This window comes from Typopeltis vanoorti, chromosome 19 (assembly GCF_054136105.1).
Source record: "Typopeltis vanoorti isolate ZY-2024b chromosome 19, IOZ_Tvanoo_1.0, whole genome shotgun sequence".
Taxonomy (NCBI): domain Eukaryota; kingdom Metazoa; phylum Arthropoda; class Arachnida; order Uropygi; family Thelyphonidae; genus Typopeltis; species Typopeltis vanoorti.
The window spans coordinates 54,591,409-54,617,331 of record NC_143567.1 but is presented as its reverse complement, the minus strand read 5'-3'; the positions used below and the strand labels follow the sequence as shown (position 1 = coordinate 54,617,331).

At 35.2% G+C, this 25,923-nt stretch overlaps 1 protein-coding gene across 1 annotated transcript; it reads left to right on the top strand.

The window, feature by feature from the left end:
• The first annotated feature begins 19,019 nt into the window (after positions 1-19,019).
• On the top strand, positions 19,020-25,320 carry Top2 (DNA topoisomerase 2). The gene has a single exon (XM_090409676.1). The coding sequence runs from the start codon at positions 19,458-19,460 to the stop codon at positions 24,369-24,371; it is 4,914 nt and encodes a 1,637-aa protein (XP_090265802.1). The 5' UTR covers positions 19,020-19,457; the 3' UTR covers positions 24,372-25,320.
• The last annotated feature ends 603 nt before the right edge of the window (positions 25,321-25,923 follow it).

Genomic DNA, 25,923 nt, shown 5'->3' with positions numbered 1-25,923 from the left:
TAGTTTGACTATCAACTTATCATACGATAATCTATCCAAAGTCTGCAAAATCTCAGTATACTACAGTGTATCCACCTCCTTTGTCTAATGAAGCCATCACCTTATTGTAATAAGTAAGTAGATTACTAAACATTACCTGCCTTTAGCAAATCGATGCTCTCTCAAAGATAATACCATTGTTGTCAACACAATTCTGGATCCTGGTTCTCACCAGCCTCTCCAACACTAACTAATAACTGACACACAGATTGGTCTATAATTTGACGCTTGAGTTCTGTCACCTCCCTTATGAAGCAGCACAGTCTTGCCTTCCTTCCACTCCTTTGGAAGGACAGTGCTTCCTTAAATGTTTACAGACGTTGTGTAAAAGAGTAACTGTGAACATGAAATACCCGTCTTTATAAACGGTAGAAGTGTAATTAATAATCGATGATAAGAATTCTAACCCCCCCCCCTTCTGTGAAATGTATAAGAATTGATAAAACACAGTATGATCAAGTTTTGATTAGGCTAGTCAAGGAAGGGAGGAAGCAAAAATTATATTCATGTTTTGTACCGCCGTATTTCGATAACGGCGACCATGCCGTTATCGAAATACGGCGAGATTGGAGATTGGAGAGACCTGGATTCAAATCCCGATTAGTTTAAGAGGAATATTTTATTCTAAACGGGAATTTTCAAGAGAAAATCGAAATACCTTTACAGTTGATTTTTATTTGAAAGTGAGTTATCCAGTGTCATACGGAGGTCGAAGTATTTTTCTTTCCTGCAAACCGGCCGGAAATTTAAAGACATAATAATTGGATCTCATGGCTTTAGTTGACTTCGGCCTTAAATTTAAAACAACCAACCCGAAATTATTCGAATTTAAGATTTCGGATTGGTTCAGACTGCTGCAGCCATCTATTAGCCCTAAATCTTAACCTTTGTATTACTATACAAAGGTATGCATGTATGTATCATGTATGTCAGTGTTTCCCAGCCTGTGGTCCACGGACCCCCCGGGGGTCCGCGAGTAATTCGAAGGGGGTATGCGGGATAGTTTATTTTCATTAAACTTTATCTTATCATGTTGCTCACACCTCTTGTTCACACCTGGCCTAATTGATATGTTCATATTCTTCCGAATATCTTCATTTATCACAGTATTGCATTGTCATAAATGACGCATTTAGTGTTGTAAAATTGTAATTTATTTCTTCAACTTTACATGTAAAATATAAAAAATGTCCATTTTGGATTTTATGGGGTGAATTGACATTCGCTACAGGGGGGTCCGCGACATTATTAGCATTCGCTACACATGGTCCGCGACATCAAAAAGGTTGGGGAAACACTGATGTATGTGACAATACGAGTTCTATGGTCCCTTTTTTTTTTTTTTTTCAAAAGATTATGATTTAATTTTCAAGTTTATTGAAGTGTTCATTGTTTTCAGACTGGAATAAACGTCTTGCATTGATGAAATAATTTCAATTTTGTATTGAATGATTGTTAAAATATCATATTATGCAAACTTTTCCTCCTGCGCAGTTGGAAAAACGTGGGACACCCTCCTTTGACTGGATACGATCTTAGTTCGATTCTCCACCATGATGAGAAGAATATTAAGTCTCTCTCTCTCTCTTGCTCGAAACCTGGTGTCTTTCATTTCCCATATAGACAAACTGGCCAGAGAACACATGCAGTTAACAAACAAAAATACTGTAGATGGCATAATATGAAGGATTAAGCGGAAATGAGTCCTTTAACTCCTTGGAAATATGAAAATAATAATGATAACAGTAATGGTAGAGTGCATGTTATGGGTAACAGCAACACAGGGAGTGGCAATCTTTAATTAATAATTAGGATAATCGAAGTAAACGTCCATTCATAGGTCTCAATTGTGTGACATCGTTGACACTAAACGTCATATTAAAATGTTTAAATAATTCTAAAAATAAATAAATAAATCAGCTAACGCCTTTTATTCCCATATAGGGAGTTGGCAAGGCCTTTATACCCTATCTAGCTTTTGGAGACTGAATGGGCAGTTCAATCTCCACTAGCAGCCAATCAGAGATAGCTGGCCCATGTCTATCACTAATTATAGCAACCACCGATGAAGACGCTTGCAAACAAGTGTTGCCATCTTTTGGTACCTAACCCTAACAGGATATGTTCCTGTCGGAAATAATGTGAGAACTACGGTCGATTTTCTTGAGTTTACGGGACGAAAAATCCGCTTGCCTGTGCCAGAGATCGACTAACTCGGGAACCGGTAAGAAAGACTTAGGAAAGGTTTTTCCATTTGGTGACTAGACTTGAACTTAAGTCTGACTTCGAGCGACCAAACGCAGAGGACGCAAGCGCCGCTTCCACTGAGCCACGCAGGCCTAATTAAGTAATTCTATTACAGCATTATTATCTTTGGTAATTTGAACAACATTCCAATTCTTTGAGATTTTTGCTACTGATTATGAAGTCGAAGGATAATGAAAACGACAAATTGACTCTCTCTCTCTCTCTCTCTCTCTCTTCACACCTGATGAAAATAACCTGATTTCTGCTGAACCGAAAAAATTCAAGAAAATTGCTACATACACACAATTTAAGTTAATATCGGATTGTTACTGTATCGAGTTCTCAAATTGCTTATGTGCACCTCGAGCTAATCACTAAAATTTTGGTGTAGTGTGTGCGGGGAGGGGGGGGGGGGGGCTGCGCTCGCGCGCGCGTTATCTAAAGATAATAGTCAGAGAAACTGGAACGCAGGATCGAGGACCGACTTCGCAATGAATATACTGGAACGCTATACCAGAAGGCATGTCGTCTTCACTTTATGCTAGAACTAGAAATTACCATTTAGTGTCAGGGACAAAGTTGACAGCTGAAGAGCAGGATAGCTTTGATTGTTTTGCCATTTGTTCTCAGATCTCAAAAACCAGTTTATGTTAACGTGAGGCTGAGAATCATTAAGTGTTTATTGTTTTGTTTTTTCACCTAAAACATCACTATTTGGGGGTGAGAATGAACTATGAACTATAAAATGATTAACAGCATAATTACTACTAATTATTAATAGCATAGAAATACTAAGATAAAATACCAGCACACTGTCATTCCATGTTGCCAGCTTGCTGTGTATTGCACTCGTTTTTTGTTCGTTACTTTTTAATTCTTAATAATTTTTAAAATCCATAAGTTTTTTTAATTCATTATTCGTTATTGGTTTTATTCATGTTTCGTTTCTGTTATTTGATGTACATTTCAGTTCTCACTTATTGGTTGTTCACCTTCATTCCCTTCACATCTCATACTATTTAGGCTCACTTATAGAGTTCTGTATTTAATAATATGTTACTCATTATTATTATTATTATTATTATTATTATTAAAGTAGAAAAAATATGTCTTAAAATTCAAGTTAAGACATCTCCTTTTTCCTAATTAAATTTAATTACACGACCCCTATACAGTATTTTTGTCTTAATTTGTGTCTATGTTCTATGCTGGTGTACCTATTTTGCGGGAGGAAAGAGTTTCGAAAAAAAGAGAAAATAGAAGAAGAAAAAAATGCTACCAGCGTTGACACCAACTAACTCATCATCAATTAAACATTTCTTTCTCACGTTATGATGAGGAGCACATACCTATAGGTTTTCCAATAGAAGGGGTGAGTGTTCATCGTTCTTCCTACTGCACTATTCTGTATCGTTCTTTTTTAAGTAATATGCTTAAGTTATTTAGTCGTTTGGTCCTTCTGGAATCCGTTCGTCGGTATGTAAATTATTCATTACTCGAGTAGACAAAGTTAATTTACATTTGATATTTGGAAATCGTACAATTTGCCCTGACATTTCAAGTTTTCAACATTTGAAGAGGCAAAATGACTTCCTTATCCTTACATGTTCAACATTGCAATTATCCTTTGAGTTGTATTTGCAATTTTTGCTATGTGACCTTTAAACTTCAAATTAAAGTTTAAAGGTCATAACTTTACATTTACTAACATTAAACTGATAGTCATTTTCGTTTGCCCCAATTTCCAGCCTATTCAAATAATTTTTTAAGTGCGTGGCGAAAGAGGCGCCAGCCACAGGCGCAACTAGGTTTGGGGCTCAAAACATATAGCATTTTTGTCATTTTGGGGTTGGGGGGGGGCGCAAGTTAGACACTTGCCACAGGCGCTTCATACCCTCGGTACGTCACTGCCTGATTGCCCTGCCTATCTTCGCTTCATCGTCAAACAATTGCACATCTCCTGTTAGACCCTTCCTAATGTCATTAATGTACAGATTGAACAACAATGGCCGAACATTCTGATATTGTCTGTCAACCATTCACTTATCCAAGTCAAGAGTTTATATTCCAATTTCATATTCTCTAGTCTATATTACCACATTGAATCCATTCCCTTTATCTAACTCGGCCGTAACATTGTTATAAAATATGAGCACATTGCTAAAGGATGACCTTTCTTTAATAAACCCATGTTCTGCTCCTTGCAGAGTATAGCTTGTTTGTCTACCCATTTTTGTATGCGAGTTCTTACAAATTTCTCTAAAATCTTCACTATCACACCAGAGATACTGATAGGTCGGTAGTTAGTTTCACCACTACTCTTGTACAATGGAACTATCATACATTCCTTCCATTCCTGTGGTATCATTCCTGAGCTGAGACTCAAGTAATACAAACATGTAATAGACATAGCTATTCTGCTGAACATTCCTTCAGTATTTTGATTCCGGTCGGTACATTTGTAGTGGAAAGATTAGGCAAATCAGAAGTACTTTGGGAAGTTTTTTGTTTTTTGGGGGAAGTGGGAAGTTTTTTCCCACTTGGCTATACTATAAATTATATATTTAGTTTAATCCTTTATTTAAGTGTAAACAAAGAAAGTTTGCGCATGAAGTATCTTCAGGACTGGGGAAACTCGTGGCAAAGGTGGGCTGACTTGAAATAGCTTGCCTTAGTATCCCATAATGCAAAAGCACATCTCCTTGCGAATGTATAATGCTATAAGCCTCTGGTATCACCATATATAATTAAATATTATAATATGTTGTTATTACTGAGAATGATTTTGTCATTAAAATGATCTATTTTATATCAAACTCGAGAATACCTAAAAAAATGAATAAAGAATCGATAGCCAAGTAACGTTCTTAGTGAAAGTTACTTTGATGCTATTCAATTCTCAAGTATGGATTAAGAACGAACAACGGCAAAGGCTATTTCCCTTAAATTAAAATTCCTTGGAAAACTTGTTCTAAATGAATAAAAAAAAATAATAATAAAATAAAAAAAGTACCAGAAGCAGAGTTTTGCAGGTAACTTTTGCTCTTATGTTCTTATATCCTCGTATGTTCTTTCTTGTGGTTATATCAGTTGCTTTAATATCATTTCTGTTCTAGGTGTTTATCAGAACTTTCCAGAATCCCTCCCCGTGGTAATATTAAATAAATCTTCAAATACATTTAATCCTTTAATATTAATAATGTTAAATAAATCCTCTAATATCTTTAATCCTTTAAGTAGGTTAGAGCTTTCTTCTCCAAAAGAAATAGAGAGCACTCATCTAGTTAACTTTCTTGGAAATTTGTAGGGATTAATTGCGACTACGTGGACGTGGCAGACGAATGGTGATGTTTCTAATCCTAACTAGTATTTATTTATACGAATATGCTCTCTCTCTCTCTCTCTCTCTCTCTCTCTCTCTCTCTCTCTCTCTCTCTCTCTCTCTCTCTCTCTCTCTCTCTCTATCTATCTATCTATTATTTCTGTAATTATAGCGTCCTGGAAGCTATCAGGAGGCTACATAGTTATCGAAGCTTCATTCTAGTGAAATATAAATTATGTTTGATTTTATTTTATTTAAAACTTACAAAATTTGGTATTTAATATATTTACATTGAATGTATTCATGTGATCTTTACTGAATGTGGGAATTCTTGTATTGCGTGAAGGTCATAACGGTGCAGCCAAGATAGGAGCGTCTGCTACTTTCTGAAGAAACTAGGCGTAGCTGTAGTAGGCTTTTTTTTTTTTTGTTGTTCTTCTTTTTCTTGCCTTGGTGTATTGCTGTGTTCCTACTTATACTCTTCTAATAACACTATCTAATATCCATGAAAAAAAAACTTTATTTTATTTTATTTTATTTTTTAATCACTACCAATTTTATTATTACAGAAGCTCTGAGGACAATGATCTGAGCATTTTTCTCTCGAAATTCCAAACAACTAAGAAAATAATCCTTACGTTGGTTAATAAAATGATACTAATTGTTTTCAGGCTTTACTGTTAGATTGGGAAAGGCATTTGCCTTTGTGAGATTTCTCGATTTCACTTATTTCAAATTTTTAACTCTAAGTCTTCTTCCTTTCCAGGCTTATAGGTCAAGTGGCCTGTTCTGGACTCAATTCCATCTTTTTTAAGGGTCTTCCTCTGCATCGGGTACCTTTTAGGTGGTAATTTAGAATTTGTTTAGGTGTTCAGCTTCTATTCATTCTCAGTACATGTTTTTTTTTTTCTTTTTTTTTTCTATAGCTAATAACTTTCATTTAGGGAGTTTGTAATTCCAAGTTAATTTCGGATTTCGCTTGTTTTCATTTTATCCATTATTCGGACTCCTTCAATTCTGCACATAAATTTCATTTCGGATGATTCAATTCTTCTTTTGTCTCTCTCTCTCTCTCTCTCTTTTTTTATTGTCCATATCTCACTGCCATGAAGTAAGGTAAGTTTAGAATCTACTGTATTGTAGATTCGTTTATTTTTGTTTTGTCATTTGACTACAAATTCCGGCCTAGATGGCAGACTAAATAGCTCATCTCCCACTCTTCAGCGACTGTGGATTCAACTTCCACTGTTTATCACGGATGACAAGTACAAAGACATCGAATTCACAGATAATTAAAATTATTATTTTTTATTTATGGCAGTAGTTATTAGATATTTTGTAACAATCTAATTTCCTATTAAGTAATTCCATTTCAAAAGATTTACTTTTATAGCAACTGTGTCACTTAGATGTACAGTACTATGAATAACTTTTTTTTTTTTTTTTTTAATGTAAATATTATCCACGAAGGCTGTAAAATCTGTATAAATACTTTGGGTGGATTAAAGATTAAATATTCCAGAAACTGTTCTTTAAAGAACAAACACAAAACTTTTTCAAGCCGCTAATAAGTAAGGTAGTCGCAAACACCAGACGAATGTCGTCTGCTATCCAGAGGCGTAAGTAACTTATGAGCCCAGAGACTACGTACGTCTGGTGTTTGGGATTACCTTACCTATTAGAGGCTTGAAAAAGTACTTCGGAAATATTTAATCCTTAGCCCACTCACAGTACTACACACACACACACACACACACACACACACACACACACACACACGCACAATTAAATATAGGTATTCATAGCAATAATAAATCTAAGTGACACAGTTGCTATAAAAGTAAATGATAATGATTGGAATTTCTTAAAAGGAAGGTAGATCGTTGCTGAATGTTTAATAACTGCTGCCATAAATTAAAAAATTAAAATCGAAGATCATTTTCTTCAAGACTCACTTAAGATAATGAATAGCGCGAGAGAAGAGCATAACGAAATGCAAATCAAAGGACAAAATAAAACAATATAAACTCACGAATTCTTATAATAATCGTTGTGTTAAAAATGCGGTCTGTGAAACCAGATAGGCTACATTCAAGTATATTTATGAAGGGAGAATTAATGCCAAAATTAATTATTGCAGTAGTTTTAAAAGCAATTATTATTTAACGTATATAGAAATACTGCAGGACATACCAAACTGCAGAATAGTGGCAATCCTCGAAAGTTGTTTTTTTCTTAATCGTAACAAATACCTTGGAAAAAAATCCTTCGCATTGATTAATTTAAGACTTTTTCTTTTTTTTAATTTCATTTCTTGTTCCAAACTCTGATGCTTCTGATAAAAATGCAACGTATAAATTTTCCAGAGTGACAGAACATCATTGCTTTACGACCGTCAAACAACCCGACCTGCACAAATGCAACTTCTCGTGGTGGGTCATATTTATAAGACACACACATGGATATTTTGCTTCCTCAAGCGATATCGTTTCTGAAAAACGAAATACCTTGGTTTGGCCCAATAATGAGGTGTGTTACATTTCAAGGGAATTGCACTGACGTACAGTATTGAAAACCTTATTACGCGTGATTTTATTCGACGAAATTAGAATATGTAATTTTTAAAATAAAAAAAAGTATTACGCACTTGATTTATTATATTTGTCTTACCACCTCGGTCTTCCTCTGCTTTTCTTCTTTTATTTGTATAAGTAGATAAAATTTTAATTTCAAGTAATGTTCAGTGAAAATTAAAGCGCCAATGTTAGATTGTCATCATCATCCTAGTTTATTCTTACGGACAAGCCCACACTATATCATGCGAGTTTTCAAAGTCAAATTCGGAGTAACAAATTGGCCAGCCCTTGTTCCCAATCGATGTTCATTAATATTCTATGTATGATCTAGTTAGTTTGTATTATGTGGAATGAAAACGCAAAATTCCACGAGGGAAATCTTATCACCTCGCTATAACACTGGCTATCTCACTTTCGGTTGAAAAGATTTCTCGGGCCATCGAGAAGATTCTCAATTTAGATCTTTTCCACAAAAAAAGCAAAAGTCGTGACTGGTTGGGAATCTCTTCAGATATACTAGATAAATGCAATGATAGTTTGGCTTTTTATGCACAATAAAATAATTTAAAAATAAATTAAACCCTTTTGTAATGCTTTTTCAATCCTCAATGAAAGTGTAGACAACAATCTTTTAGTCCAGACTTTTTTTTTAATTAGGAGGCAGTGATTCTCTACTTGTCGCTAACACTGAGTATGCTTCTTCTACGCGACTTATATGAGAAGCTAGGAGAATATCTTATACAATTTATTGCCATTTCGTTCTTAATCCTAATTAGTAATTATTTCTTTAGTTATGTTTAAGTCGATTTTGAAGAGTTGGGGGGGGGGGGTTAAAGCTAGTTTCCATCCATAAATCTAGCGTTGTGGACGTTATTACAAGACTTTTCAAGCATCTAAATTAATCAATTTAAAGGAATTATATTAATTAAAGTCAATTAATTAAATTGATTATGATAATTTAATGAAAATTAAAGAGAAATTCTATTTTATATCTATTACCGTGAATGACCGCATGTAGCAAAATTATTATTATACGACACCATCAAGGACCTTTTCGCGGGAGGGCACCGTACTCTACTCCATTACACATACACAACTCACCGTCTACGCTACTTAATTCTCCAACTGTAAATGCGCAGCGCCATCTATCGTCCACCACCAACAACAGCATATTTTGTCTGTAAATGGCATGTGTTCTCATGGCTGATTTGCCTGTATTCGAAAAGAAAAACCCGAGTTTCCGGGAGAAAGCGCCACCTTGGCAATTGCAAGAATAGTGATACATTGTGCTCTTCGATCGGAAAAGGCTTAAGTTCGATACTCGTCGCGACGAGTGGAATCTTTATATGGACATTTTTTCAAATGAAGTTCAGTTACCGATCTAACTTGGTTTTTCTCGTTTTTTTTTTTTTTTTTTTTTTGTCAGCGTATCTCAACTCAGTAGCCATTAAAAAAAAAAAAGAAAAATAGGTTTTCTCCTACTGAAGGATTAAGCTCACGAACTATTCTTTGCATACAAATCTTTCTATCAGAATAGAGTATTAATTAGACTAGGTTGATTAATACACATCCCCCACCTCTCTCTCTCTTCTCTCTCTCTCTCTCTCTCTCTCTCTCTCACACACACACACACACACACACACACACACACACACACACACACACACACACACACACACACACACACACACACACAATCATTTCAAGGTTTTACGAATACACTATATATTTTTCGTACATCGACATTTGCAGACCATTTTCACCATGAAAACTGATATCTGTAATTCCTTCATGAATCTTCTACTCAACTACGAAGACTCATCTGTAATTCTTTGATGAGTCTTTGCAGCTATCGATAATGTTCGTTCATTAGGTAGTTTCTGGAATGAATCTCGTTTAGGATGTGAAGACCTACTATGTAGGATTTTAAACTGGAGGTGAATTGATTTAGCTGGCTTCAGATAGAGGTAGAGAAAATTTTCTTTCTGGAAACTGTGATTTTTTTATGCCTCAAGATACACAAACCAGCCAAAAAATGCAAGTTATATACAGAGATAGTAGACTAAAGGAATGAGTGGTAGGAATCCTTTACTGTAATGTCTCCGTTTCATTTGAAGGTGAGTTATCTCATTCATACAGTAGCAGAAAAAAAATTTCCAGCCTAAACTTGGATGTTTGCATCCTACAAAACAGGCAAAACTAGCCATAAGAATACATTCAATTAACAGACATAATACACTACAAGCATTGTATTGGATTTGGTTTAGAACGTCTGATATGGAACCGAGTAAGTGTGGACTTTTACGATCCTAGAGACCTATCATGACTGCTGGGAATTCTAATAGTTTCCAAGTGTTCAGGGACTTCATCTCAGGAAAGTCACTTCTTATTACTTGACTACTTTCGCTGATTTCCTCTTACATTATTATTAATATTATTATTACACACCCACTACCCACTCTTGGTGACAAGAATTGATTCATCTTTACCAACCCAAAAGTGCATGTTGCATCATTTTTATGACTGCGATATTATTAAAAAAAAAAAAAAAAAAATCCCTCCGTGTTTCTTATTCCAAAAGTGAGTATGCGGAGTTCTTATTGCGCAGATTAATTTTTTTTTAAAGATCTATAGGCAGCGAGTCTCTGTCCTTCAGCCATCAATGATAGTGAGCTAAGGTTATCAACAAATCAAAGAGCTTACAGTAAACAATTCTGCCATCTAGTGGCCTAAAACCCAAACAAATATATGCTATGTCTTAAATTAGTGTGAGTTCTATGGTCTTTTTTTTTTTTCTTTTATGCCAAATTAAAAACTCTACTTGCTGTGCCAAAGCTCGACCAAATCGGAACCCCGGCCAGAGAAATGCTTAAAAAGAGTTTAGTAATAATTAGCAGAGCCTGTGTAGCTCAGTGGATATGGCGGTTGCACACCACGGCGCTCGACCGCACGAAGCAAGACTTGATTTCAAGTGTAGTCGGCAACTAGAAAAAATTTTTCTAAGCCTTTTTTCGACCGGTTCCCGAGTTAGTCGATCTCTGGCACTGGCAAGTGGGTTTTTTCTCCCGGAAACTCGGATTTTTCGTCCCGTAACTTCAAGAAAATCGACCGTAGAACCCGCATTATTTCAGACATTAAATAGGATTGTTAGGGTTAGGGATCACGAGATGGCGGCACTTGTTCAGCCGTCACTTTTCACTGCGTACCTCTTAATTTGTGATAATTAAGAGGCACGCAGATAATCTTAATTAGCCTTGGACGAGCTACCTCTGTTGGGTACTAGTGGAGATTGAACTGCCCACTCAGTCTCCAAAAGTTAGATAGGGCTAAAAACAGCCTCGTCTACTCCCTATATATACGGGAATAAAAAGGCGTTAGCTGATTTTTTTTTAGTAATAATTAAATTGTTATTCTTCATTGATTTCAGCACTTTAAATTCAGAGAAAGAAATATTGGGACGTGGAGACTTGGCTAAAAAGAGTTTTTGCACATTCGAAACGAATTCTATTAGCTGTTTTTTGAGACAATAATCGAAGACCTCTATCTATGTTGTGAGAAAAGTCCATAAAGGGTACCTTATTGAGAGAAACGGCGAAATCATGTCCATTTCATAAAACAAAAAAAGTTCATCCTGTGTTAGTATGTTAGTAGACGGTTGGAAATATTGATCACGAGTGTATCTGCGTCACCGACATTATGAGTACTGGTTCTAGAGTGGCTTACAAATGAATCAAACTTACCGTTTAAATTATCGCGTAAAGCATTAAAAACACGTCAGTAAGAAGTAGATGAATTGCATAGAATAAATAGCGTTAAAAATTTCACTCACTAATACAAATTCTATGGTGATCTTGATGGAATCGATATTTCTATTTAAGAGGGTTAAACCTTTTTTTAGCTTCATAAAATTGATAATTTAAAAGTGACCTTTTAGTAAATCCTCCCGTAGGGTTTAGTAAACCTATAAACTTCTTTTATTTTACAAACAGTTAGAAATAACATGAGCTATCTTACGTTTTAGAAATATAATTCTGTCAATGTATTTAGCCTTCTCTAAAGTGTAGAGATTTGTTTAAAAAAATCAGCTAACGCTTTTTATTCCCCTATAGGGGGGAAATTTTTGGAGCCGGGGGAGTTCAGTCTCCACCAGTAGCCAATCAGAGATAGCTTTCCCAAGATTATCACTATTTATACACATGACCGGTGAAGAGATGCAGCTGACAAGTGCTGCTAACGGTGGAACCAACATTTTTCAGTCAGTAAAACATACTACTAGGATTAGGGAACCACGAGGTTTTACTGTCTAAAAATGTTGGTTCTACCGTTGGTTTTCTTAAGTTTATGAACGAAAAACCCAAGTTTCAAGGAGAAAAGCCCGTTTGCCCATGCCAGAGATCGACTAACTCGGGAACTAGTCCAGAAAAGGCTTAGGTAAAGTTCCTTTAGTTGGCGACTACAATAGAACTTGCGAAGCTCTTTCTTCGAGCGGTCTAGCGCCGTGGAAGGCACATGCCACTTCGCTGAGCTACACATAATGAAATATTGTGAGTTGGATCAGAGAATCTGTATACGATCAGAGAATGGCAATTAAACAATAACACACAATTGGAAAAAAGCTAGCTGAGTAGCTGATGTAAGATTACTAAAAAAGGCAAATCATTTCTTAACATATTAAATATGATCTAAATATATACATAAATAAAATAAAGTTAGGGAATTATTTCTCCTACTATTGTCAACTTTTTCATGGAACACTGAACAATATATTTTTGGATAATACTTTTGCAATTTGGAATGGTTCATCCTCTGAGTTTATGGCAGTTTCTTTCCAAATGAAGTGCATTTCATTCCATGATCCAGTTCACCTTTGAAGAAGAAGTAAAAACTAATTAGCCTTCTAATTCTTCGTCAACCAGATGGTAGCCTACAAATTTTTTCAGTTTTTCGGAAGGAAGAAGACGGATACAGACTGTCATGTCCACACTGAATCTCATCATCATCCTGGTAGAAGGCTGTAACTATTAAGACTTCAGTATATCTTGCTCTATCTTTACGTTCTTCAAAAGAACTTTTATTACAAAAAGAATTACAACATGTTCCATCTTTTTATCTAATACTTTTAAGGAATCTTTCATCAAATAGCTTTTAACAGTTACAATATCTCTACCTATTCCAGTATATAAGAAAAAACTTGCATTCCTATCCCTTATGCACATGATAGTACTGATCCGACGCTAGAGTCTTTGCCGCCCTCATTCAATTTCTATTTAAGCGCCCCTGTAACGATCCAGGCGTGTGTGGTTCTTTAACGATAATAAAAATTTAAATTATTTGAAATTTCTTAAATAAATTTTGACGAACAGCTACATGTTGGTTCGCTAAATGTAACGAACCGTGGGGTGTTGATTAAGCAGGATAATCTTTAAAAACCCGAATATTCAAAAAAATTCTCAAAAGTTAAAGCAAATTTTGATAAAGCCCACTTTAATCGTTGAATATAATGATACAGGGATTATAGCCTTCTCACCGACCCGAATCGCTAACAAAATTAAAATGAATTTTAATTAAAGTTAAAGTTTATTTTAACTAAAGTTTAAAAAATTCTTGCATTTTACAAGTTACTAAATTCTTAGTAACTTGCAAAAATTTTTTAATAATTTTTATAAGTGGAACTATCTTTTAGGAAAATAAAAGAAACTCAAGATACATTAGAAAATAAGAAAAGAATTCAGAAATAATTAGAACATTCAGTATGAGTATTCAAAAAATAACATCTTTATAGAATAACAGAAAATAAATTAAACTGCATAAATATACTTGAAATTTTTTTAAATTAAAATTTAATGTTTTTGATTTCATATTCAGAAAATTAGAAATAATGGTCTTAACTTCTAATTCCGCACATATATCATTTTCAATAGCTATTAAAGCCAAACTAATAAGCCTTTTTTGTGACATACTTGTTCTTAAGTAGGTTTTAATCAATTTCAACTGGAAAAGGAACGTTCACCGCTCGCTACACTAACAGGTAAGGTTAATAGTATTCTTAAAGCAATTGAAAAGTTAGGGAATAAAAAAAAAAAAATCAGCTAACGCCTTTTTATTCCCGTATATCCGGGAGTAGGCGAGGCCATTTAGCCCTATCTAACTTTTGGAGACTGAGTGGACAGTTCAATCTCCACTGGTACCCAATCAGAGACAGATGGCCCAAGGCTATCACTAATTAAGCGGTACGCAGTGAAGAGAGACGGCTCAAATGTGCCGCCATCTCGTGGTCTCTAACCCTAACACAATATATTTTTAATGTCTGAAATAATGTGGGTTCTACGGTCGATTTTCTTGAGTTTACAGGACGAAAAACCCGAGTTTCCGGGAGGAAAAACCTGCTTGCCCGTGCCAGAGATCGACTAACTCGGGAACCGGTCGAAAAAAGGCTTAGAAAAATTTCCTCTAGTCGCCGACTAGACTCGAAACCAAGACTTCCTTCGTGCGGCCTAGCGCGGTGGTGTGCAAACGCCACATCCACTGAGCTACACAGGCTCTCGTTAGTTAGGGAAAGTTAGGGAAAGATAAATTATTGGACACAATAAAATTAAGAATATCGAAAGGGTTTTGAATATTTAAATTATCCTTCCGAAAATTATCCCGGAAAGCATATTACTCGTCATATAATTCTACTGCATTTACGTCTTTATTGTCGCCGTCCTTCAAGAGAATCTCTAAATCGTCACAATTTTTTCGTAAATCTTCGTTATTAATTTGTAGTAATCTATACAAGAAATTGAAATTATCATAATATGTTTTTAGTTGTTCAAACCGTTCTATTAACGTAAATTAAGAGTGAATGTATAAAACACATTCACTCTAAATTTATCTTTTGGCGATTGTGGCGTTCCTTCATGACGCTCGTAGTCAAATTGTCGTGTCTTCTTTCGTTGTCGAACTTCTGTACCAGTTTTAAATTCTTGTTCTCAATCCACCTCTTCACTCAGTTATTTTGTCGGTTTTAGAACTTCTTTAAAATTTGTATCTGATCGATGCTCTTGTAAGAATATTTTATAAAGTTTTCGACAGATTCTAAAGCAAGTGTAATGTTCATATTTTTGTCTTGAAGAATTTTGCTCACAGGGTTTATTCTGTTAAGTAAATCATGCCAAGTTATAAGAGAGCAAAGAAATTTGTAGTACTTTATTTTAGCACATAATGTTTGTGCTTCATGCTGAGTTTATTAAAATTTTCATTATTTAAAATTTCAAAAAGTGCACCATAAATTTCTCCAAACTGATATCGTAGAGGGCGGATAGCATTAATTTTACTTTCCCATCGCGTTTCTGATGGCCGTTTCAATGTTAAATTTTTTACCAACTTTGAATGGACTGCCCAACGTGTATAAGAGAATGAAAAGAAATTGTATATTTCTTGAATAATTGCAAAGAAATTAATTGTATCTGCATTGATTGGCTGCATTGTTAATGATTAAATTTAGAGCATGAGCAGCACATGGCACGTAAAAAGCTCGAGGATTTTGTTCAAAAGCAAATTTTGGAGCCCATATTTTTCCCTTTCATATTTGCCCAATCTCGAATGTCTTCAATGGGAATGTTCCATTTTTCCAGTTGTTCTATTATTGTTGCACATAAATCACGTCCTGTGGAATCTGATACATCTGTAAAACTTAAAAAGATTTCCCTGATCTTGACAATTCCATTATCACAGGAAACAAAGCGAATAATAATGGTCTTTTGTTCTGTTTTACTTGCATCAGGTGTGCAGTCTAAAATTATGGAATAATATTTGGATTTTCGAATTGATAATAAAATTGTATCCCTGATTGCGTTACTTAAAGTTTCCAATATTTCATTTTGACTCTCTTTACTCAAATAGTGTATTCTATTGTTTCGTTGTAGGGCCCTTTCAACATGATTTTCCATAACGCGGTCAAACTTCACAAACAGTTCGACTAATTTTAAAAAATTACCGTTACTCCTTTCATATAGTTTATCAGATGATCCACGAAAAACTAAATTTCGACCACCAAGGAATTTTATAATTTCAATCAAGCGTTCTAAAACACTCGTCCAATGTTTCTTTTCCATTTCATACACGCTTTGAGCTGGCAATCAATAGTAGTTTTGTTTTTTAAATTTTTATCAAGTTCCTTCCATTTTAAGAAATTTTTCATGTGAGTTAAACTAGTCTCATGTCTATGCAAAGTTGTACTTACATTTCTCCAATCGTTATAACCTTCTACAAGACTACTTGATTCAGTAGGTGAGAAAAGTTTGCAACAAAAGCAAAAAACAGAATTTAAAGTTTCGCAATAAATGAGCCATGTTCTTGGCACGAGCTCCCCGTTTCCCATTTTTCTGTTATAATACGTGTCGCCAAATTTACGACCATATGTATCTACGGGATATATTATATTTTTCTTTTGAACAGGCCCCATTTCAATTAAAACAACTCATAAATTTTCATCAATATTTCCACTTTCACTTGGATCTTCTAAATTTACAGAGACTAATAACGTGTTAATTTCGTGGTCAACTACAACTAAATCTTCTCCTAACTGTTATTCACTTAAATCATGCTTCTTGTTATCTTGTTCAATAGTTGCAACAATACTTTCATGCAAACTGGATGATGTGCACAGTTCTTCAACTCTGATTTCTGATGTATTGAGTTGGTTACAATCTGCACCAGAATATTTTAATATTTTAACAAATTTATTAAGATCCCCAGTTTGTTTCTTAATATCTGCTTCTTTCGCAGCATGACGATTACGATTTTGTGCATTGGATAACTTTTTTTTAATTTTTGATTCGATTTCTATTTTATACCCTCAAGAAATTATTACGCAACACGACACATAGACGAAATATAGTCTCCGCACTGCGCTACTGTCATTAGCATACTGAGATGCGTACCATATGACTGGTACGCATAAACACCGTTCACTGTTTCACTTTAGATAGACTGCAGTAGACACAATATTATGCAGGCAAGCATTTGGCCTACTCTCGCTGCAAAACTGTAAACAGCTGGCTGATCAAAGAGGTAGCAATATACAATTTTTTAAAATTTTTATTCGGTGTATCTGGCCTTATTTATTTTAATATTGATCATGCTATGAATTTTTTTTGTTTTATGATAAAAATTTTGTTTCTTAAAAATGAACTTAGGAACCATACCCTCGTGGCAGCATCCCCTTCGTAGCGGCGCCCGCATGCTCGCTTCCGCCGGCCCTGGTATTACTGAACACATAGCGAAAACTTTAAAATCATTGAATATTTTTGTTGCCTTTAGCCCTATCAGAAAAACCTCCACATTTTTTCTTCTCTTAAGGACAAGCCTCCACCTGTCAGTTATCCAGGTGTCTACTAGATTCCTTTCTTTTGTGGGTGTTCTTATTTTGGACAAATTAGAAGATCTGTTTTTATTCGTATTTCTTAACCAAAACCCAGCTAACCAAATTTCGTATGTTAAATAGAAATTTGGTCAGCTGGGTTTCTTGGGTCTCAGAGGTGGATTTAGAGACGTGTGGTGAAGATGGTGACAGGTCTGTGGAATACTCGGTGCGAGGATAGAAATGTGGGTTACAAAGTTTAGTTGATAGGCAGAAAAGAGGGAACGTGATGGAAACTTTTAAGATATTAAGGGGGGTTTATATAATTGATGCACGTGACATTTTTCAATATATGACAAATAGAGAACTAGGGCCATCCATGGAAGTTGTGTAAGAGTGTGGTTAGTAGAGGTGTGTGGAGCAGATTTTTTGCCTGGAGAGTGGTGAGTGAGTGGAATGAATTGCTAGAATTAGTTGTGAGTTCCCTGACGATGAATGGATTCAAGGAGAGGTATGATAGGATTTGTGTGTACCAAGGTTGATTTGGGGCTATCGCGATGAGTCTCCGAACTCCATGGAGATGCTATAAAGAATAATACCTATCGACTTACAATAAAATAGGATTCAAAGAATGCCGCCTATTCTGTTTGTGAAATGAAAAGATGTTAGATAATTTATTTTATTTTTATTGTTACATGATACCTCCACGGAGTGAGCATCATTCTGAGAGAATATTCTAGCCTACAATTCTTTATCTCCAGTGCACCAGCTACTACAGCTTTTATCTATTTATTTCTTGTGTTCTTTGGACGGTTTGCCCGTTTTGCGTGACGAAAAACCTGTTTCTGACAGGAGAAAAAAATTCTTCCGCTGTAGGAAATCAGATAACACCTTCAAATAATATAAAAGTGACCAGAATCGAAGTCAAGAAACGTATAGCCCTTTGCCTTTGCAACTCGTTACGGAATTCTTGATTATATCTAGGAGACTTTCTTGGTTTAATACCGTATTTCTTACGTTCCACGGCAGAAAGTAAAATGTAATATTAATACGTTTTGTTTCCTTTCAGCAACCTTTAATCTTCTCATTTATTTATGTAGTATACGTTGAAACTTCATATTGAGAATCGGCATAATTTTTCTTGTAATTAGAATTATGAGTGAAAATGGTATTAATATTAGTTTAAGCAGAAGTATTAAATACTGCTGCTTATACCATTATAAAAGTGTACACATTACCACAATAAATGTTATATATTATTGTTTAGTGTACAATTTTTATGCTGTATGGCGGCGAGTGAACAACACATTAGCAACGATGCTTGGAAACTTGACGAGCACATTTCTATACTTCTGGTATCCACGTGCGTACGATAAATGACAATTATTTCAGCGAATTCCGACAGGTAGTGCTGTGCTTCTTTTTCATTGGCCAAGTTTGAATTACAGTGATTGTTACGATTGGCTCATGGGAAGTAGTTTGGAAAGCTCGTCTGAGACTACGAATTATTCTCAGTCTGTCGTATTTTTTTTTAATTTTGTGTTAATTATTTTTGTGCTATTAAAATACCAAAGTGTACCATGACTCAAAAAGGTGTTAAATTAATAACATTATTTTTTCGCTGTCTTAAATTTATAAGAATTTTGTAGAAAGTGGTAGTATTAAACTTTAGAAGAAGGTTTACGCTACCGGTTTTCTGACATTAGGTCGAGTCGTACAAAGGGACACTGCCAGCCATTTCATAGGAGCACGTTAGGCCTATTGTGATTCTTCAAATACCGAGCTGCTTTCGAAGTAGCTGGGGGTGAACTGTTTAATGGTATAGGAGGTGAACTTAAGAGGTAAGTTCTCAAAATTTTCGGTAAATAAGCAATATCTTTATGTTGACATTCAAGTGTTCCTCAGGATTCTGCAGCAACGGTGTCCACAAATGAGTGCGCAAAATCCACTGCAGACAATTTTCAACAACATGGCTTCTAAAGTTAAAATTCCAAAGCCAGATGAATTAGATCCTGAAAATGCACTAATTGCCTCAAAAACTGATGGCCTGGGTGAAAAATCAAAAGGTAATAAGAACAGACTTTCTGTGGAACGAATCTACCAGAAGAAGACTCAATTGGAGCACATTTTGCTCCGCCCAGATACCTACATTGGTTCAGTTGAACCAGTTACGCAAGTAATGTGGGTTTTTGACGGCGAAGAAAATGGAATGGTTAGTAGGGAAATAACATTTGTGCCCGGGTTATATAAAATTTTTGATGAAATTCTTGTAAATGCAGCCGATAATAAACAACGTGATAAAAATATGGACTGCATCAAAATCGAAATCGATCCTGAAAATAATCGAATAAGCATATGGAACAATGGTAAAGGCATTCCTGTAGTGGAGCACAAGGATGAGAAAATGTTTGTGCCATCACTTATCTTTGGCCACTTGCTTACTTCTTCTAATTATAATGATGATGAAAAGAAAGTAACTGGTGGTAGAAATGGCTATGGAGCTAAACTCTGCAACATCTTCAGCACCAAGTTTATTGTTGAAACAGCTTATAGAAGTTATAATAAAGCGTTCAAACAAACATGGAATGACAATATGGGAAGAAGTACTGAACCAAAGATTACACCCTTCAAGGGTGAAGACTATACCTGTATCACATTTTACCCAGACCTCGCAAAATTTAAGATGGATATCTTGGATAAAGATATAGTAGCGCTTATGTCACGACGTGCATTTGATGTTGCAGGTTCCACAAGGGGAGTTAAAGTATATTTAAATGGTAAACGGCTACCTGTTAAAGGTTTTAAAGAATATATTGAACAGTATATCAAGGGTAAAGAAGATGAACAGGGAAATCCTTTAAAAGTTGTTTATGAAAGTGCAGACAGATGGGAAATTGGAGTAACACTTAGTGATCATGGTTTCCAGCAAGTGAGCTTTGTCAATAGTATTGCAACAACCAAAGGTGGCAGGCATGTGGATTATGTAACAGATCAAGTGGTCACTAAACTTGTGGATGCAGTTAAAAAGAAGAATAAGGGTGGTGTGCAAATAAAAGCATTTCAAGTGAAAAGTCATATGTGGATATTTGTAAATTGTCTTATTGAGAATCCAACATTTGATTCTCAAACAAAAGAAAACATGACACTCCAGCCCAAATCTTTTGGATCAAAGTGTCAACTTAGTGATAAATTTTTCACCCAGGTACTCAAATGTGGAATTATAGAATCAGTTACTGCTTGGATGAAATTCAAAGCACAGACAGAGCTAAATAAAAAATGCAGCGCCACCAAACACTCAAAATTAAAGGGCATTCCAAAATTGGAAGATGCCAATGATGCAGGTACTAAAAATTCCATAGATTGTACCTTAATATTGACAGAGGGAGATTCAGCCAAATCTTTGGCTGTTTCAGGATTAGGAGTAGTTGGTAGAGACAAATATGGAGTTTTTCCTTTAAGAGGTAAAATGCTTAATGTTCGTGAAGCAACTCATAAGCAGATTCTGGAAAATGCAGAAATTAATAATATAATCAAGATTATGGGTTTACAGTATAAGAAGAAATATGAAAGTGTTGATGACTTGAAGACTCTTAGATATGGCCGCTTGATGATCATGACAGATCAAGATCAAGATGGGTCTCATATCAAGGGCTTATTGATAAATTTTATTCATCATAATTGGCCAAGTCTCCTCCGATTACCATTCCTGGAGGAATTTATCACACCTATTGTAAAAGCGACAAAAGGTAAAGAAGAAAAGGCATTTTATAGTCTTCCTGAATTCGAAGAATGGAAAAAAGAAACATCAAATTGGCCTACTTGGAAAATAAAGTACTATAAAGGTTTGGGTACTAGCACTGCCAAAGAAGCTAAGGAATATTTTTGTGAAATGACGCGTCATCGTATTAAATTTAAGTACCAAGGAAATGAAGATGATAATGCAATTCAAGTAGCTTTCAGCAGGAAGATGGTAGAACAAAGGAAAGAATGGCTGACAAACGGAATGGAGGAGAGAAAAAAGCGTAGAGAATTAGGGTTACCAGAACTTTATCTGTATGGAAAAAACACCACCATAGTAACATTTAATGACTTCATTAATAAAGAGCTAATTTTATTCAGTAACATGGATAATGAGCGTTCTATACCATCTTTAGTGGATGGACTAAAACCAGGGCAACGCAAGGTTATATATACTTGCTTCAAGAGAAATGATAAGCGGGAAGTCAAAGTTGCACAATTAGCTGGATCTATAGCCGAGCATTCAGCATATCATCATGGTGAACAATCATTAATGTGTACAATTATTAACTTAGCTCAAAACTTTGTTGGTAGCAACAACATCAATCTTCTCCAGCCAATTGGTCAGTTTGGTACTCGACTGCAAGGGGGTAAAGATGCAGCTAGTCCTCGATACATCTTTACTATGCTGAGTCCTTTAGCTAGGCATTTGGTTTCGCAACTTGATGAACCACTCTTAAGGAATCTTTATGATGATAATCTAAAGATTGAACCAGAATATTATGTACCAATTATCCCTGTGGTACTTGTTAATGGATCAGAGGGGATTGGAACAGGTTGGAGTACAAAAATTCCAAATTATAATCCAAGAGAAATTGTTTCTAATATCAGACTGATGTTGGCAGGAGAAGAACCAGTGCCAATGAAACCATGGTTCAAGAACTTTAGAGGCAACATTGAACAGCTAGATCCCCAACGTTTTGTTATAAGTGGAGAAATTGCCATTCTTGCTCCAAATAAAATAGAAATTACAGAATTACCAGTACGTACGTGGACTCAGACATATAAAGAACAAGTCCTTGAAGTAATGCTTCATGGTACAGAAAAAACTCCTCCGCTGATAATGGACTATAAAGAATACCACACAGATACAACTGTTAGATTTGTTGTAACAATGAATGAGGAAAAGTTAGCACGAGCAGAAGAACAAGGTCTACACAAGGTTTTTAAATTACAAACAACACTTTTTACGTCTTTAATGGTGCTATTTGATCATAAAGGATGTCTGCGAAAGTATGAAACTCCAGAAGAAATCTTGAAAGAATTTTATGCTCTTAGATTCGAGTTTTATGGCAAGCGTAAGGATTACATGGAGGGAATGCTAGGTGCTGAATCAAAAAAATTAGATAGTCAAGCTCGTTTTATACTGGAAAAAATTGAAGGAAAGATTGTTGTAGAAAATCGCAGAAAGAATGAAATAATTCGTACACTGCAAGATAGGGGTTATGAATCTGATCCTGTTAAAGCATGGAAAGAGGAACAAAGGAAAAATGAATTGGAAGAAAGGGAAGAAATAGACAGTAGTGATGAAGAAGATTCCTCTTCATCTGGTGGTATGGACTATGATTATTTATTAGGAATGAATTTATGGAGCCTAACAAGGGAAAAGAAGGAAGAGCTTATCAAGAAACGTGATGAAAAAAGAAGTGAACTTGAGAAGTTGAAACTGAAAACACCAGCAGATCTCTGGGAAGATGACTTGGTAAAATTTTTGGAAGAACTTGATGCTGTAGAACAGAAAGAGCATCAAGATGAAATGGCTGGATTAACAAATAAGCCATTAAAGCTGGGTAAAAGTGGAACACTTGGTGGGAAATCTAGACCTCGTAAGATGCATGAAGAAACCAAACCATCCCCAATGGGTGAAAGAGTTCTTCCTCGCATAGATCCTGAATTAAGAAAACGGGTAGAAAAAGTTCCTGGAGCAGCAGGTGATGGAAAAAGACGAGGGCGGCCAAAAAAATCTGAAGAAGGTGGAATAAAGAAAGAGGGAGATAGTGAAGATGGCGAACTTCCACCACTTTCTGAAAGGCTTGGTAGCTCACCAGACAAACTACAAGAGACTAAAACAAAGAAAAGAATGAAACAAGGCACGTCACCTTTTAGAGCAAATTCTAAGAAGACATCAGGTTCACCAAAGAAAAAGAAAAAGAGAAATCCATGGTCAGAATCCGAGTCTGATGCAAGTGCTTCCGATGCTTCTGAATTTGGCGACAAAGAATTTGTTCCTGCCGAAAAGAGAGGAATTGCACCACGTAGAGCTGCTGCTGCTAAAGCAAGGTATACTTTTGACAGTGATGATAATGAAGAGGATGGTTTTGGTTTGCACAATGAAATTGAATCACAAATTCCAGATGGAAGAGGTGATGATGTGAGTAGTGAAAGTGATCTTGAAGAGGAAGAAAAGAAAGCTGCAGAAAAACCAGTGACAGTTGCTTCTTTTGGAGATTCTGACAATGATAAAGAAGTTAATGGAGCACCTACACATCAAGCTGCCGTTTCTTCAGATAGTGATGAGAGTTTTGCACCTGAACCAAGGAAACAAGAACAAAATCTCTTTGATAGTCTACTTGTTGAGGAAAAAACTGGTGAAGAAGACAATGTAGCACCGTCAGTTACAGCTCCTTCTGTTCCTTCTAAAACAGTAGATAGTGACTCTAGTGATGATCTGATGATGGAAAAGAACAAACTAACTGCCAAACCAGCACCTAAAAAGCGTGCAAAAAAGCGAGGTGATTCAGATCTTTCTGAGGATGAGTTTAAACCAAAGCCAAAAAAATCAACAGCAGCTCCCAGGAAACCAGCTCTAGGCATCAAGAAAAAGAAACCACCTAAAGGTTCAGATTCAGATGAAGCAGCAGTAGAAAAACCGAAGAAAAAGAAGAAGCAGGTGCATCAACAACAACAACAACAACAAGAAGAAGATATAGATTCCATTGCTGACCTTGATTTGGATGCCGCTGGTGTACCAAGGGCACGTTCTGCAAGAGCCCGTGCCCCTGTGAAATACAATTTTGGTGATGACACAAGTGATGAAGAATTTTAAAACATTTCAGGAAATACTTTTGTAATTAGTATTATGAAAATTTAATTTTAAAAAATATGAAACAGCTGAGTAAGTTCAAACACTTAAGTTTTACTACTACAATCTTTTATATAATACACGTATGCCCTATTGCTTATGACTTTTTTAGAATTTGTCATGTGGTGACAAGGATATTTATAAATATTTATGTATCTATATGGACTTCTTAGGGTTGTGTTTCATTTCTCATAATTTCCTTATATATATATATATATATAATGTATTTTTTTTATTTATGTCTGTGTGTGTGTGTGTATATATATATAAATATATAACGAAATCTTGCACCTCATCTTATATTTGAAGGGGATTTCATTTTTAGCCAAACCTGAAGTGTTTGGCTTACTCAGCCCTGATGTAGAGCAAAGCATCATTGTCAACTATGTGCCGAGTGCTTTCTTATTCTCTGGTGACATTCATTGTTTATGAATTCTTGTTTTTCACTGATAGTTATTGTTTAACACATTTATATAGTGGACATTCCTTAAAATGTAGAGAATGTTTCTTATTGTTATTTTATTTGTGCATTGTGCAGTATTTTTCTAGAAATTAACACTCAGCTGTGACTTGTCATGTTAGTGTTCTACAGTGGTTCTCATTATTCATTGTCATTTGTTCATCCTTCATCTTTACTTCACAAACTGTTGTGCAGTGACCCATGTAATATGAATTTTATTGCTGTTTGGTTCTCAGATACTCATGGCAATATATGTATCATACATATATATATATATATAAATACATACATAAATACAACACCTTTGTTATTTGTATAAAAATTGGATTTTAATTGACTACCATTGTCATGCTCATTATTTGTAAACATTGTTCTTAATTAAAATGGTGTATATTGCTGATTACGAACATTTGTTGTCATTGTGTCATAATAAAGCCGTATCTTCTCCTTTAACATCTTTGTATATTTTCTGGAATGTACAAATGTTGGCATCTCTTATTTTTGACAAATGAAATGCAGATTTATACTTAAACTGTGAGACCCTTCTACCTTTGATTATAATTAGATTATAAGATAAAGTATGTAAGAGTAATGCTATAATTGCTGCAAAATAAGTTTTATCTTGCAACTTAAGTCTATATATTTGTGTGAATATATATTTTTATTTTAAGACTAAGCTCTTCGGCTTTTCAACTTTAATTTATTCTTTTTCAAATGTTGCCTTGTTATTTGTTGATTGTCCATGTACAGATCAAAATGACAGAACTATTTATTCTTGGTGGATAATTCTCTTTAACTAAGAGAAAGATTACAGAAGTGAATGCTGGAGTGAGAAATTTAAAGTTCTACGCACACTCTGTACAGCTTTCTTCAACCTCTTGCTCTAAATATTCCATGTAAAACTTAGCTGTTTTAGATTTGATCTCTTACTTCCACAATGTAGATAACTTTGTCCTCATTTTGCAGGATTTAAGCCATTGGGATCATTTCAACATGAAATGCACGTTGTTTTATGACTTGCATTTGAACTCATTTCTGAAAATAGCTTGTGACCAT